The sequence below is a fragment of the Coloeus monedula genome (assembly GCF_965178545.1).
Source record: "Coloeus monedula genome assembly, chromosome: 2".
NCBI lineage: Eukaryota > Metazoa > Chordata > Aves > Passeriformes > Corvidae > Coloeus > Coloeus monedula.
The window spans coordinates 112,969,579-112,986,136 of record NC_138782.1 but is presented as its reverse complement, the minus strand read 5'-3'; the positions used below and the strand labels follow the sequence as shown (position 1 = coordinate 112,986,136).

Here is a 16,558-nt window from a genome sequence, read left to right as displayed (position 1 = left end):
CCTGACAGTGTAAGTTCTTAAAAATGTCTGCTTTAGCCATCAAGGCAGTTTTTAGGATTAGCTTTATTACAATTAGTGTCCAAGATGAAATAGGATGAAGTAGCATTCCAAAAGAACAAACATTGCCCTAGCTATACTGAGTAAAAGAATTTTAAGACAAGAAGAAAAGTATGGGTATAAGCGGAGAAGTGAAAAGAGACATTGAGTCCTTTTTGTATAAATACTGAAGCAGTGGCCTTGCTGATACCCAGGCATGGTTCATTTCATTTGTATGTATCCCTCCGAAGGAGGACTTCAGAAAGATATTTCATTTCTGATTTGTCCTTAAAAAAAATTTTAAAACTGCTTATAAAAACCCTCTTAACTTCACCTTCTGTTGTTCCAACAGAAACTGCTTGATTTGGTGGTTAAGAAAAGTGACAACCTGACTGTTGACCAACTTGAGAGATTGTATTCACTCCTCAGTCAGTGCATCTACAGACATCGTAGAGACTATGACAAATCACATCTTATAGAGGTGATGTTGTACAGCTTCTTTTATTCTTTATCTGAATATTGTGAGATAGGCTTTTCAAGAACTGTTAATCTGACAATTTACTGTGCTACTAGCAGGCAAAACTTTTAATAGACTTTGAAGAAGGTATCTATAAAAAGAAAAAAGTTTAGTATAGTAACTTAGAAACTGGAGGTTGTTTCCAATAATGTTTTCCTCAAAAGAGGATTAAGAATTTAACCTAAAAGAAGGGAGGGAAAAGAGGAGAGAATACAGCAGCATGAAAAGCACATGCTAGCAGAGTAAAATGGAATAGGAGCAGTCTCCATGTTTGTGTTATGACTGACAGTGCATGTAAAGTGGTGATTTCATAGGCACCCTGACCTGGCATTGCTGCAGTGGCCCTTAATTGTGTTGGTGTAACTAGGCCAAAACCAATCACCCCCTCTGCTCCATGCAGTATGCCAATTCTGACTTTCACACAAGGCCTTAGAAGTGTGAACACTCTCTAGATCAGTAAGCACAGCCTTGGGAAGGTCAGTGCAGCATGGTGGAAGCCAGGTGTCTGCCTTGCTGTCATCCTGTGCCACTGAAGTGTTTGCCCTCCGAGGCTTCCTGTACATGAACAGCAAGTTGGTCATTTCACCACTTGCACAGGCTGATCCTGACTCTGGATGTGCATTCCCTTTGTCACCACTGTTCTAACTGCAGAGGAGTTTGGATCAGCTTGCTGATTCAACTGATAACCAGTCGTGCTGAGTAAAGGACAACAATTGCTACTTTCCAGTTGGATCACTGAGCACTAAATATTTTTCCCCATGAATAATTTACAACAAAACCTGGAAAAGCCATGGTGTGGGTTTTTGTAGAGTTCCTGCAGAATATTTTTCAAACCATTTTCATGCTATTCCTCTGCCATCTTCACCTAAAAGTATGTTGAAAGTCTGTGCAGGATGTTAGTTAGATTAAAAAGGCCTTTGTCCAGCAGGAGTGTGTGGAGACCAATCTTTGATTATCCAAACTGTGCAGAGATGTGGTACAGCTGGGTCACTGTTGCAGTGACCGCTTTCTTCAGCCTGGCCAGCACCTGCGGTGTGTGGCAGGAGTGGGGAGCAGCCGAAGGCTCGAGGCTTTAAAGCTGCTCCTCTGAGTTCAGCTCTGCCCAGGGGAGCTGAAGCCCCAGGTGCTGTGGCTGTCAGCAGCCCTGACTAGGGAGAAGGTAAAAGATTGTGGGGAGGCTTGCCTCTGGATACAGCTTCAAATTTATTGCCCAAAGGGAGTCCAAGGAGCACCAGCACAGACCAGACCTGTGCAACAACTTATAAAGGGAGACGTTACAACGGGGATGGCCCGACAGGGGACCAATAGGGGTCTTTGGGGGAGGGATATGGACAGGGATAGACATTCACGTGGATCAGTAGTCTCAAGGGGTGGAGGAAAAGGGATCACATGCCCCAATGGGGCGTCGAGGTTTCAGGGATTTCCGGAGGGGAGGTATCAGAAGGGGCAGGATCTCAGGGGATTGACAAGGATCATATAAGGGTAATTAGGGAGGGCTTAGGTGATGGACACTGAACTTCCGGGAATAACAGGAGGGGTTTGGGTGATTGATGCAGAACCAACTGGAACAAGGGGAGGAGAGCAACCATATAGGGAGCAACCACATAGGGAGCACTGGGGAAGCGGCTAGAGCTCAGGGTGTACCAACTGGGAATGGGGGCAAGGGAGTAACCAGGTTAAACCATTAAAACATAGAACCACATCACCACAGGTCGCCAACAGCATAAGTGTGAAGTAAGACTTGAATTCATGCAGTGTGCCACTGCAATGCTATCCTAATACATACTGAGCACCTTAATTACATAAATGACCCTAATAAGCCTTGATTTTCTCATGGACTGTCATAGTAGAGTGCTTTTCTGAAATAATACTCCTTTAATGAATTCCCTCTTTTATCATATTTTTCTAGCAGATAGCAGCTAATAAACAGAAACATCTGTTTTCATAAATTTATTTGTTCATATTAGAAAAAGTAACACAGTAAGTGCTACTACGTAAAGTAACTCTATTTCTGGCTCTGTGTATTTATGAATAGTTAATGGTCTGTGTCTCTTGCAGGAGATGGAAAGAACAGTTCATGTGTTTGAAACATTCCTGTGAACACGTCAAGATGGGTGGGTTTATCCTCTCAAACTGCTCATGGGAGAGCAGTCCTCTGAGCCATTCAGTTTCCATTTGCACCAAGTATGTGCAGAGCCTTGGTCTTAAGTGCTCTCTCTTTTTGTTTCTGTTGAATTTGGTGCTATTGTCTCAGGTACCTGAAACCAACCAGCCTACAAGAACCAAACGGAACTTCATATAGTTGTATCTGATATAAATAAAGAATACAATGCCACAGCTTGGAGATTTTTGGTGCTACAGAAACTGTTCTCATTCCTGCTCTTGTTCACTCTACATGCGTTATCTTTGGGGAAACTTCAGGCAAAGTGAAGACCAACACATACAAGAGGACTGGAAAGAGCAGATCTAAGTTGAATATTTTTAAACAGGCAACCTTTTTTTAATTTTTTTTTCCAATTTTTCTCTTCTCTGGGGTTATGGACAAAAAAAATCTGTCCTAAAGAAGGCAGTGATGCATTGTGGTAGGAATCTTGAGTAACTGGATGTACAGTAATTTGAAGATGAGGCTCTCTAGAACTGCCTTTAATGTGCCTTTTAGTCAATTGAGAAAGATAAGGCTAAGCAATTTGTTTGGATTATAGCAAATGGCAATGTTAGAAAGCTGTCTGCAGAATGAAGATCTCCAAAAGGACGAATTGTATTCTCTTCTTTGGATGGCAACCAGTATTATGGTTCTATAATGCCTGTCTTACTCTACAGAACTAAACTAAGACACACTGAAAAAGCCACATACTTTACCAAAATGGTGAAATTCCTTTTTCATTGGTATATATTTTGTTTTAGAAACAAGTTAACACAGTGAAACTCTTCTGTGTTGCTAAAAATGAAGCATTTTCCCCCCCATGGCCTTGTTTTTCTCTAAGGAAAGCAAGGTTAATACTGGCAGGTTTCATTGGGAAGGTCTGTGTTTGTAATATAGCTTGGACTGTGCAGTGCAGGTAAGAAGACATTAGAGTTGGTCAAAGTCCTGGAGCCCAACCTCAGTTGAAAATAAAACTTCTCTTATATTTCACGAGTTGTTCTGTGCAAAGCATTGTTACTGTTGGAAGGATTGGAGGAGAGCCTTTTGAATCCATCTGTTCTAAGAGTTCTCTGGGTCTGAATTGTGTAGTTCAACACCTTTCCTTTCTGGCAACTGGAGAGAACAGTCTAGGCAGTTTTTATGTTTTATCACAAGCTCGGTATTAGAACATTACCTGGGCTGGTTTATTTCACACCCGTGTGGAAAGTGTTCTAGAGCAGTTGGCTGGTGTTCCCATCCTGAACCATTCATTGTGACTGTCCCTACGTAGCTGCAGAAGTGTCTGTCCAGAAATATGCAACGCAGTGTGATTAGTTTTTAATTAGAGAAAACAGACTACTGCAGAGATACTGAGCTACCTCAGCTTTTTGTATTTTAGTTACCAACAGTGTTTATGGAGGACTGTAATCACGCTGCTCCCATGTACAAACCCAGGCTTAGGGACTTGTCTCCACCTCTACGGCTCATCCCACGGTAGTGCTGCAGAGAGAGAACACATGGGCCTTGGGCTACTGCAGTAATCCAAAGTGCTTTGTCCATTATGGTTAAACATCAGTCTCTGTTAGATCTTTTTCTCCCCTGGATGCCACTGTTTTTCTTCATAGGTAATGGCAGAAAAAGGTTTTAAGCATTCATGTACATCTAGTTACACCTAAATGCAACCCATGCAGAAACACTGTATTTTTTAGGTGGGAAAGTGCGATTAAAAACAACAAAAACAAACAGAAAACACATTTTGAATGAGATTCTTTGATCTCAGATTTGATTATGGGATTTTTTTCCATGTTTCATTTAGTATTTATTAGCATCATACCTGTTTGAGATATTTATGTGTCTGGTACATTAACAGCATTTTGTATTTTGATGGAAATTGTTACAAACTTTAAGATTTGATTAAATGAAATGTAGCAGATTTTTTGTAGCAAGTTTCTGATAAAAGGGTTTTTTGCAAGTCTCAGGTTCTTGCTGCAGAATTTTTTAAAAATATTTATTCCAGTTTCACTTACTCAAAGAAGTTTTTGTTCAAGTAACAGCAGCACTTGTGGAAGATAAAACTGCATTCATTTTTAAGAAGATAATAAATTTATATAAACTAAAATAATTGAGAATTTTAGTCACCAGTGAGTGTAAAAAGCAAGTTTAAGCTGATGCCTAGCATTAAAAATGGTTCTAAAAGGTCAGGTTTCTAAAGGAAAATTTATACTGTCAGTTGTTGATTGGGAAAAATCTTTAAGAGGCAACTTTACTAATTGAGGAGCTGCCATATTGTTTTAGAGAAATGTAGCTAATATCAGATGTTCTAGTGGACAGCTTACCTAAAATGATATACTCGCCTTCTTAGCCCAAATAACCACACTTCAGTTTTTGTTTTCCTTTACAGATGTCTGGTGATTATAGAGTTAAAACAGCTGTTAATCGATCCATGTGGTCTAAACTTGTTTACTCTTTGTATGTTTTTAATTTTTTTGCTACATAGCACTGGCAAGAGTTTGTACAAATTGACCTTTCTTCCTTGTTTCTTGTTGTGAAAATTGCAAATAAACTCCTGTGTGAGTCCTTGTGCTGGACTCTATGGAATGTGGCCAGCCAGGAGGAGGAGGTTTCCCTGGGGACCGGGCGGGGGGGTGGGGGGGCTGTCTTGGAGTGATAGAGTTGCTCTTGGGTGAAGTTGATGGCTATGGAGTTAACTGTATTTGCAAGCTTGAATCTCACCTGTGATTATTTTTTTTTGGTTTTGTTTTGTGTCCTCTGTATTGTTACTTGATTTCGTCATATGCCAATGTATTTATAGGATTACTGGGTTTTGTAATATCTTGTCTTCCTTTTTTTTTTTTTTTTTTTTTTTTTCCGAATAAGTTGGTGGGTCAGCACTGGTTTTCCCTTCAGTCTCCTGAATGGCAGGTCCTGCAGCTGATAGTCTTTTATTTTGTTTTTGTTTTATTTTGTAATCACAACATAAGCTTGAATTTGGGCTTGTACTTGCATCTTTTGTATCTTGTACATTGGGTTATTTAGACATTGGGGCGTCCTGTTTGGTTTCATTAACGTGTGTCTACTTTGTGGATTAAGTAGACTTCCTTCATCAGCTATGGTATATTTTGGATTCTATAGTTTTATTCATAATTGTGTTTAAATTGATGTTTTGCATTTTGACTTCATTTTACGTTAGTTTGAAGTAAGTTATTTAATTTTTTTGAACTTCTGGAAATTTTGAACATTTTACTGTAATTTGTAATATAACTGCTGTGAAATACTTGAATAAAGATGACAAGAAAACACAGCTTTAGCTCCTTTAAAAATGTATTTAAAAGAAATGCTGCCTCCTGGCTGATAACAGTCTTTCCCTTACCAGACATCTTTGGTTTTGCAGTTTAGATGTGACACTTTGGGATCTTGCTGTGCAGTTATTTTGAGTAGTTTGGTCCAGCTTCTGCTTTCAGTGTTTGTCCATTAGAGAAATGGCTTCTAATTAGTTTTTTTAAGCAAAGGCTCTTTCCTTTCTATTTATCATATTTAGCAAAGTTGTTCTTACAACTTTGGGTTGTTTGTTTTTTGTTCTGTTTTTTTGTAGATGAACCCTTGAGGTGTAGGACACGGAACACACCTGGACATTTTCCTCTTTTCCTTTCTGTGTACCTTGAACTGTAGGGCTCCTGGGCAAAAGAGTAGTTGAGGACGGGGTAGTAGTAACTTAACTTTATGTCTGACTTTTATATGCAGCTTTGAAAGCACAATTAGATACAAAATTTAATACCTGTTGTATAATAATGAAGTTGATTGGTGAGAGCCTGGGCTCAGCATGGGCAGATGTGTTTTGACCTGAATGGCCTTGCAGGTACCAGCACCACACTTGGGTTTGCAGTCTGAATAAAGGAAGCAGAGTGAGGTCTTCAGGTCTTGTGTCTCTCTGTCTTTCACGAGTGGGGATGGCCATGTTAACAGAGAATAGATTCAGGTCCAGTGGCTGTAAAAATAACCAGTCAAAAGAGACAAAATATTTGGGAACTGAAAAAAGGATTCTTGTAAAGATACTTAGTGAACTTCAAGTGGTACTTCAAAAGCATGAATTAGTGAGAAATAGTTAGGGTGGGTGTTCCTAAAGCTTGTGCAACACTCATATTTGTCAAGTGTTCTCTGCTTAATGCTGCTTCCTTCTGCTGTTGGTTCTGCCTTGAATGTACTTTTGAAATGCAATTTCCCGTATTTTCTTAAATTTGCAGTGCTGCACATTCTCTGTTTCCTCCTTAGGCTCTTCAGATAATTTATTTAAATAAATTAAAAATGAGAGCCTTTTCTTCTGGATCTTAGGTAGGATTTGGACTTGTAATATATGGGGTTTTAAGCCAGCACTGCATGTGAATAAATTCTGCAAGCTAAATCAGTAAACTTATGAACTGATTAATGAAGCCAAACACTTTGGTTTTTTTTTCCTATTCCTTTTATGCTTCATTTATGGCCATGTAACTATCATGTAAAAATGAGGGATTATAAACTTTAGCACTAATTAATTCAGCCTCATTCCATTTCTAGGTGATTAATTTTTTTCCAGCGTGAGCATTTGCATAGGGAGTATATTTTGGTTGAACCCACTGCCAGTAGATGGTTGTGACTACTATGAAATTCCATTTATTTTAGAATTGCATTTGAGTTATGCTATACTTTTATATCAGGAAAAATCCTTTTCCTTTTAAAACTATGATAAGCTGCTAAGATTTAAAATGGATTCATAATTTTTAGTGGAATGTTAGTGTGAACCTGGCCATTTGCATTGAGGTTGGCTGGTCTGGAATGCTGATGTGGAATAATGCTGCTTTCAAGATTGAGGTGCAAAAGGTGATGTGAAGTGGTGTTTGAAGGCTCCTCACATCCAGTTACAGGGGTGGGGCAGGTTGAGGGGCAGAGGTTGTTCAGGCTCCACACGTGGGGTGTCAGTGATGCAGCGCCCAGGATGCGTTGGCGAACAGATGAAGCGGGGTTGGTTCTGCTGTGCTGGACTCCTCTGGTTTGCTGGGTTTGCTTTCATCTTTCAGCAGTCAGGATTTTGGCAGAGTACATGTGAGAAATGTACAGGTCCCTTGGACTGGGTGGCTGCTGGGAGTGCTCACACCATTTTGTCATCCTGGCTTTGTGTGGACATGAGAAAACCCCTTCGCATCAGTGTAAAATCTGATTTGTGCCATAACCCAGAGATGCTTGACTGTGTCTACATGAAAGTAGGAGTTTGTTAAAGATGACCTGTCCACTTTGGGACTCTGGATTGGGAGGAAGGAAAGACTTGAGGTCAAGTTTCAAAAGGACTCCCTTTGAAGTATTTATTCATCAAAGGGAGCGAAAGAGATTATAGAGGATTAATTCATCCTAGAAAATATGTTTAATTTGCACTAAATTAGTTTTCTAAGAAGGAATATCTGTGCTGTAGAAGGAAAAGAAAATAACGTTTTAGTTAAGAACCTGTTTGTCATCTTCAAAGCCCCAGCTACAGTTTTGTTACAAAGATCTGGCATTCTCTTGCTGACTTCGTTACACCTTGTAGAATCCCCTCTGTGTGGAGGCTGCCTGGAAGAACAGCGATACCTGATTTTGGTGATAAGGAAGGACAAATTGCTAATACGTTTTAGGTTTCTAATGAACATAATTTTGGCTTAACTTTTGAAGTGATCCTTGCTGTATTCTCTGTGACATGACAAAAGGTTTAGTGAGGTAAAGGAAACGTTAACATGGATAGTCACATGTATGTGACTACTAACATCAGTTCAGTAGTAAATTACTGTTTTCTATAGACATTTGAAGTATCATAGATAAAAGCATGTAAGACTACATTTTCATCAAGCACTGGAGATTTAACTGGTTTAAAATTCATGTCTCACCTTTATACTGGGGTTAGACTGCTTCAGTGTTGCTCTAAAATCTAAAGCATGTCCAGCAGGCAAAAAGCTTTTTTTAAAACTAAAAAGCTTCCTTTCCACAAGACTCGGAGGACAGCCACGAAAGCACAAGCTGAGCATAAATTTTACACTGTTAATCTTTTCAATGCATGAGAATAAATTTTGGAAATGGAAATGAGCTGACATCTAATGATGATTTAAATGTTCAGCAATTTGCTACAAAAATTTGGGTTTATTCACGGGGAATAATGCCAGCAGAAAACACTGGTTTGTTGAATCGGATGCTGTGGCACGTATGATTTAATCTCCTGCATGCCCAGGGCCTGCTAACATCTGAATGGCTTAACAGTGTTTTTGGGGAAGGCATTTAGTCTGCAGAGTACATCTGCCCTGCTCTCTGAACTTTTCATGGAGTAGTTAAACTCATGGGTAGAAACACGTGCCTCATTCGTTTTGGTCCAGCTTCAACTTCCAGGCAGTGCTTCTTGTCCTCTCTTTATGTTGTAGACTGTTCATACCTGTTTTTCCCCCCCATGAAGGCACTAATGCACTGTGATCAACTAGCCTTTCCATCTTCTTTTTGCTGAAGAATAAGCTTTTTATGGCTCTCACTGCATTTTCTCCAGCCTTTAAGTCAATTTTGTGGCTCTATTCTGCAGTAGGTCAATTTTTCAACATTTTCTAAAACATTTGTTCGTGGAGGAAATAGATGTGATATTCCAGCATAGGTCCCACCAGTGCCATTTATAGAGCCAAAAATCACTGATTCCTATTCCCTGTCCCCTTTTTTGCACATCCAAAGATCAATTTAGGCCTTTTATACCATGAAATTGGGTTGGGAACTCTTGTTGCTTCTCAGACTTGCAGCTTTTCATGATGCAGTTCTCCATTCTGAACATCAGGCTTCCCCATTCCCACCTCTCTGAGGTCCTGCTTAGCTTTATGAAAAGTTTTATGAGTCCCAGCCAGCCAGAGGAGCCAGCAATATATGTATGACTTGTTCAGGCCTCATTATCTTTCCCTCGGCTAATCTCCTTTTCCACAAGTCTGTGACTAGTGAGACATGTCAACATTTTCCTTCAAGAACTTCAGGAGAAGAGGATTCCCCCATTAGAAACACTCTCACAGTACCAAATTGAGAATTACTCGAGCAGATTAGATATTCCACAATTAATCTGCCTTTTCTTAGCCTATTTAATATTTGCTGTCTGAATACTGTACAGTGAGGAAGTTGAAGTATTTTGTCACATGCTGTTGAAAATCTATTACCTTATCAATCAAATGTGTAATCCTGTCAGAGAATGAGATCAGTTTTGTGTGATACAGCCAATTTTCTAGAAAATCATTGTATTTCTTGTTATCTCTTTGATTCATGATCACTTTAGTTAGATATCATCTTTCCATTTTTACTTGGGCTTGATGTCAGGTGAATGCCCTGTAATTACCCAGTCATTTCACTTGCCCTTTGATAACTGTCACATTATCAGCACTCTCTGAAATACCCACAGGTTATTAAAAATGAATGTCAGCAGGGCAGAGACTTCTGGGCTGTCTGGAGATGGCTGAGTGTTGTTAGGTTACCTCTGGAATTCAAAACCCCTTACCAGTTGGGAAAGTGTAATATTTTCTCCAGGTAGTAAGCAGTCTGGACATACTGATCTCCATAGGGGCTACCTCTTGCCAAACAGAAGACAGAAATATGAGCCATTCCCAAGCTCACATTCCCAAGCTGACCCATTTCCACGCCTAATTTTCCCCAGAAAGGCTGTGTGTGGCTTTTTTATCATAGAATCAGAGAATGTTAGGGATTGGAAGGGACCTTAAACATCTAGTCCCAACCCCCTGCAGGGACACCTCCCTCTAGACCAGGTTGCTCAAGGCCGTATGCCACCTGGCCTTGAACACTGCCAGAGTTGGGGCATCCACAACGTCCCTGGGCATCCTGTGCCAGTGTCTCACCACCCTCACAGAAAAGAATTTCTTCCCAATATCTAACCTAAATCTCCCTTCTTTGAATTTGTACCCATTTTCCCTTATCCTATCACTACAGTTCCTGATGACGAGTCCTTCTCTGGATTCTCTGTAGGCCCCCTTCAGTTACTGAAATGTTGCTATGAGGTGTCCTTGCCACCTTCTCCTGGCTGAACAGCCTCAGCTTTCTCAGCCTGAAAGGTTCAAGTACATAAACAGGCAACTTGGAGGAAAGCTGGGCCTAAATTGAAGCAGGTAAAATTGAACTTGATGTAACAAGTAATGCAGCACTGCATTCACTGGACATGAAAATATATAACTTACTAAAAGATGATCTCTTTTCATGGAAATGATGCCATGAAGATTTTTTGCCTTTTCTTTTATACCCGTTAGACCTTTTTACAACTTCTGTATTCTTAGTGCTTTTTGCCTACATTCTTGGGCTTGTTTGTTCAGCTAGGAGACTGAACATTTTAGAAGCCTTCGTAGTTAGGGGTCAGTCTGCCCCAAACCCCAAGGTCCTCTCCAGAACCCATTCTGTAAACTAAGATAGAACCATCCAGGGGAAGGTTCCTTGGGGAGGGAGGGCTCATTCAAGCCTCTCACTGGGGAATTTTTTATAGATCTGCTAATTAGTAAGACCTACAATGTTATACCAGGGGGTTTTGGGGGGGAGCATTGCGATGTGCATTTGACCTGGACGTAGTGCACCTAAGGATCCATAAAATAAACACCAAGGTAAAATCCCCTTTTCCCTTCTCACCGTGTTTGACTCTTGATTTTAAGACCAGGAAAAGGCATCAGAAACAGCTACCAAAATTCCAGTGGGCTTGGCAGTTTAAGCTTGCTTTGTGAGAGCTGATTATTGTTTCTGTGGTAGAGGGACAGTGATTCTGGTAGAGCATAAGGCTCAGGATACTCTCAGAGCATTTGGTGTGTCCCCTTCCCTGTTTAATTCCCTGATCCTTATTTGGATGCTGTCCACCAGCACAGGGACATTGAATTAGAAATTAGAGACTGCTTAAGTTCCCAAGATGTGGAGAGGAGTTGGCTCATTTCTACCTGTAAGAGTTATTTTTATTAACATGTATTGTTTTTAATGAGGTGAGAAGCTGATGCATCTGTAGGAGTTGTCACAGGTGACCTTAGGTAGGTGTCTGCTCTTCAGCCACAAAAATGTGGGAAAAAGTCACTGATGCTGGACAACAGCAAAGGTTTGATACTGAATGTATTTTGCCAGTATGAATCTTGCTGTGTAGGATCCTGGGGTATGTATGAACTCTAAAGGAAGAAAGAACACTGCTCAAAACCAACATATTATGAAATTAAAAGCAGGAAGCCTTTCAAACTTTCATTATACAGACCACCACTAATGAAAAATTCAGAGGCAGATACAGCTTGATGGCAGGACTGGAGCTTCCTTTTCCCAGATAGTAACTGAGCCAAGACACTCAATTCTGCATGTAAAGCTGCTGCCCACTGAAGTAGAATTTGTTTAGATAAAGAAAATTGGAATTTATTACTCTGTAAGAAATCTGCTAGCTAAACAGGACTTCCTAAAAGTAGTGTGTGTTATCAAAAGAAAAAACACTGGTGACTAGCAAAGGGAGAGTTGTTTTTCACAGTAGTCTGCCACTCTGGTTTTTGTTTCCAGGATTCCAGAGCTCAGCTGAGGAGCCCGTGATGGCAGCTCTTGCTCTCATGAATTCTAACCTCAGCGAGTGTTTAATGATGCCTCAAACAGCTTGGCTTTTCAGAGGAAAAACGGTGTTTCTGTTCTGGTATTGCTGTCCAGCTTAATGTAATGAGTGATGGGAACACCATGCCTGGGATGCATCCATCTGCCTCCCTCCAGACCATTTTCTTTCTGGCTTTTTTTGCAGTCTAAAGTTATCAACCCAGAACACTTGCTGATGATGGGAACTTGCTGCTGCCTTCCTGTACGTGCTGGCACCTCTACCTCAGCTGAAAGCATGCTTCAGCTCCTGTTTTTGAGCTGACTTAAAATGGGTAAGAAGGCATTAAGGGGTGAGCTTAAGGGTATGATCCAGTTTAAAAGGCTTGTATTAGCATGACAAGTTAAAAATGTCCAAGTAGATACAGAGTCAGTGTCTTCTTACAGACCTGGCACAGGTTGCAGCCTGCCAAGTCCTGACTGCCTATGCTGTGTGTAGTTTTACCCAATATTACATTACACTGTCACCTTTTTTCAGTGGGGATAGAGAAGCAGTGTGGTTCTGAGACCGTGCCCTTGCACTGGAAACAGCAGAGAAAAGCTTTGGGATCAGTTCCCTTTATTTCAGAGAAATACTTCACGAGAAGCTGGGAGGGTGGTCGAGTACCTGAATGTGATTAAACATATTTGTGCTGGTGGAGCCGGGCAGGAGCAGCTGCTCTCCTGGCTAATCCCTGTGGCTGCGGAACGCGGGTGCTCGTGCTGGCGATCAGTTAGTCTGGACTTCTCCAAGGGCAAGCTGGAGTGTACCCAACACTCTTAATTAGCTGCTCCAGTTGCACTGTGCTAAGCTCAGCTTTAACACCTACCTGCAGTTAATTAAAAGATGAGGTTGCTGAGGTTTTATTAGTACAATGAGTTTGCCGTTAGATGAAACAAGGGGAGAAAGGGAGATGGCTTGTGTAAATTGTCATGGGTAGGTGATTCCCTGAACACAGTGAACAGCCCCATTTGGAGATCACTGTCCTTCCCAGGTGAGCCAGGGGAGAGTCACACCAGTGAACAAAAGAGTTTTTATCATCATTAGGCTGCTGAGCCAGCCTGTCCCCTGAATTTCTTGAAGCTTTTAAGAAGAAAAATCTCTGAGCAGATATGTACGCATGATTCATTTGGCAAAAGCACTCAGCCAACTTCCCAGAGGGGAACTAAAATAATTTCCACATACAAGTAAAGTAAATAGTCTGTGTCTTGTTCATCCTACCAAGTATTATTGACTAGTGCTGAGTGAGAGATCCTTGCAGAGCCTTGATGAAAGGTTGGCAACTCACCCCACTTGGTCTGGATTATTGCAGCATGGTTTTGTAATATTGAATTGCAAGGCTTTTAGTAATCTTCACAGGCTGTTCAACCTGAGCCACTAAGCCTAAACTAAAATGTTTAAAAACTGCAGTTCAGACTCTTAAATACTCTGTAAGAACCAGAGACAATTTCAATAAATGTTAGGCTCTTTCTGTTAATGTGCAGAACAGAAATTACCTCCTCAGATCTGGCTGAAACGTTCCACTGTGGTGGTATTTGAGACTAGTTATATTTGGCTCATCTTTGTTCCAGATCCAGTTTTACAACTACCAGATGATACCCTAATGAAACATCAAAGAAACCATGAACGGTTGCATGGAATTGCTCTCTGAATGATGTATCCAGTGAGGTACAGAGCTCCCACACTGGATATAAAGGAATTTTGACCATAGGGCAAATGCAGCTTTCATCTTTTAGACATCGCAGCAGCAGTGCAGCACAAATTCTTACTTTCATTGAAAAAATAAAGTAAAAAAGCTGTTTATCAGTGTTTTGTTTTTTGGTTTTTTTTCAAGATAATTTCCTAAACTACCTTGAGCCTTTTTGTTCTTTACTTAATAGTACGTTTGGGAAAATAGAGGAACAAAACCCACTCTTGCTGAATAAAATCTAAAATTACTTCTAAGAAAGTTTTTCTGAAATGAGAATGAAAGTACTTTGGAAGCTTCTGAGCATTTAAGTATTAGCAATAAATTTTTGGATTTGCAAGAGAAACTAGTTGGATGGAATGAATACATTTTTATCCCTGGCTGGGTTTGAAACATCAAGTCCCCATTTGTGCAGTGTTTTTTCTTGATCAGTCATGACAAAATTAATCCAATCTGGATACTGAATCTAGATCTATAAATATATTTATTATAATATAACAAGAACTTAACAGTAAACATAAACTATATACAATACCATTACAGATAACCCTGTTTTTAATATTATTCACAGAAATAGCCAGTTTTGTTCCAGTGTGAGAAATGAAGAAATAAGCTAAATTGGAAATGTCGAATGTGTTTCAGTCTTGTTGACAGGTAGCACCTCCTTTGGAGGTAGACACACACCAACACTAAAATTAGTCCTGCCTCAGGCAGTTAGAAACTTGTGCTCCAATCTTTAGGTTCACACTTGCACCCTGTTTGACATAAATACTTTAAATGACATACTAGTATATAATTTTGTTGTGCTTATTATTTTTCTTTTCTTTAAAGAATAAATAAAACAACTGCATAACAAAGGCTGGAACCTCACTGTCAAAATGAGAGGCTTGAGTCACCCTATAGCTTGACTCAGCTGACTCGAGCACATTTTCTTTTAATACTGCAAGATACAAATTTCTTTTTATTTTATTTTATAAATGATTATTAATAAAATAAGATGATTAGCTAACCATCTGTATTGATTTCCCCAAAGCTGTAGGCAGACCTCCCTCCATATAAAAAGGCTACTGTATTTGGTATGAAATTCAACTAGATATTGAATGCAAGATCTTACCCACACCCTGTACAGGACCCTCCTTCTTAAATTACAGCTATGGCATTTGGGATTTGAGTCTGCAAAGGCAAGTATGGCAACTTTTTTTCCTCTACTTGGAGGGAAATCAGACAATCCTTAGCTTGGGGTTACTTCCTACTGGTGAATTTTAAGATTCTTTCCCCTGCCCCCTCTATGTTACCCGGTCCATCTCCCATTTGTTCCTTTTATGTATAAATTTATAAAGAATTTCCACATCACAATGCTCTCTGGATAGACAATATTTTAATATATATAAAAATATAACCCCTGTGCTGTGCATATACTTACAACTCTACATAGTAATAATTTGAAGTCTCTTACACTGGGCTTAAGTCTATGCATTTTTCTACCATGGGCTTTAAATTTGTGTTTAAAATCTGTAAATAAGAAGTATAAGGCTTCCACACCTAGGGAAGGAACTTGAAAAATAAAGTAAAATAAAAAACTCCTCAGACTTTACATAAAAGATAGTGGCGTGTATCCCAACGTAAGGAATTTTGGTTGAGAGCCAAAAATGAGTGCGCAGCCCCAGGAAGCATCTTCTGTGTTGGATGAACACGTGGCAAACCCACACTATGCTGTGCGTTTTACTGCGATTCCAGCCAGGAGTGAAGAGTGGGTTTATCAGGAGAATGCCTCTGGAATCCAAACTGTTTCTGTTTTGCACTGTGGGAATCGAGCACTGCCAAGTGCATCAGCAGAAACCCAGAGGAAAAGGTTTAGAAGCCCCCCACCCCCACTGTGGGCACAGCCACACGTGTCCACATGAGAATCACCAGGAGCAGAAACTCATCCAGCCCAACAGACCTTTTTTTTCATCATTTTACATGGAATTTATTACCAATGGCTGTTGTTCTTCTCCCCAGTCCCCACCTCACCCTGCTTTTGGGCTCTTCTCTAGAGAACTGAAAGTTTTGTTTGATCTGATGGAAGACTGACATCAACGTAAGCCATCTGTCACACAAGATTTCTCCCAGTCATTGGTATTGAAAAGCATGTATTAAAAACAATGTAGGAATCAAAGTGGTAAGGACACTTTGACCTTTCAAATAGATTGATGCCTAAAGTGTAATAGTAAAACTAATCTGCATGGTTATTTTAAGAATCAAGCTTGAGCTCTAAAGTAAAATGCAGATTATTTTTTTCCTCTCCTCCCCAGCTTAAAAAATATGAGAAATTCTATTGCACCTGGGTTGACCAAAAGCCGATGTCCAGAACAAGTGCCACTATAACATCTAGTGACACCCTTGCATTATTAAGTTACAATATCTTACATAGCACGGAGCTCTCTGCTCCTTGTTCACCAAAAGGTGAGGATGATTTTTCTACATTCAATGTAGACACTATTCAAGACTTTAGAGCACTATGTTCACTGGCTGGCTTTGCTGCTTTTGTTCCTTTAATAATTGTATTCCTCTTGCCTGCTTTCAACAGGTACAAACAGGTCTCCATCCATCTCCTGGGGAACA

At 40.1% G+C, this 16,558-nt stretch overlaps 1 protein-coding gene across 2 annotated transcripts in view; it reads left to right on the top strand.

The window, feature by feature from the left end:
- Positions 1-5,274, top strand: part of ATAD2B (ATPase family AAA domain containing 2B) — a 75,316-nt gene extending 70,042 nt beyond the window's left edge. For both annotated transcript variants that reach the window (XM_082277111.1, XM_082277110.1), the window contains exons 27-28: positions 389-517; positions 2,612-5,274. In XM_082277111.1, coding sequence (XP_082133237.1) covers positions 389-517; positions 2,612-2,653 — 171 coding nt within the window. In that variant the 3' untranslated portion in view covers positions 2,654-5,274. The remainder of the gene's footprint in view (positions 1-388; positions 518-2,611) is intronic.
- Positions 5,275-16,558: the final 11,284 nt, after the last annotated feature.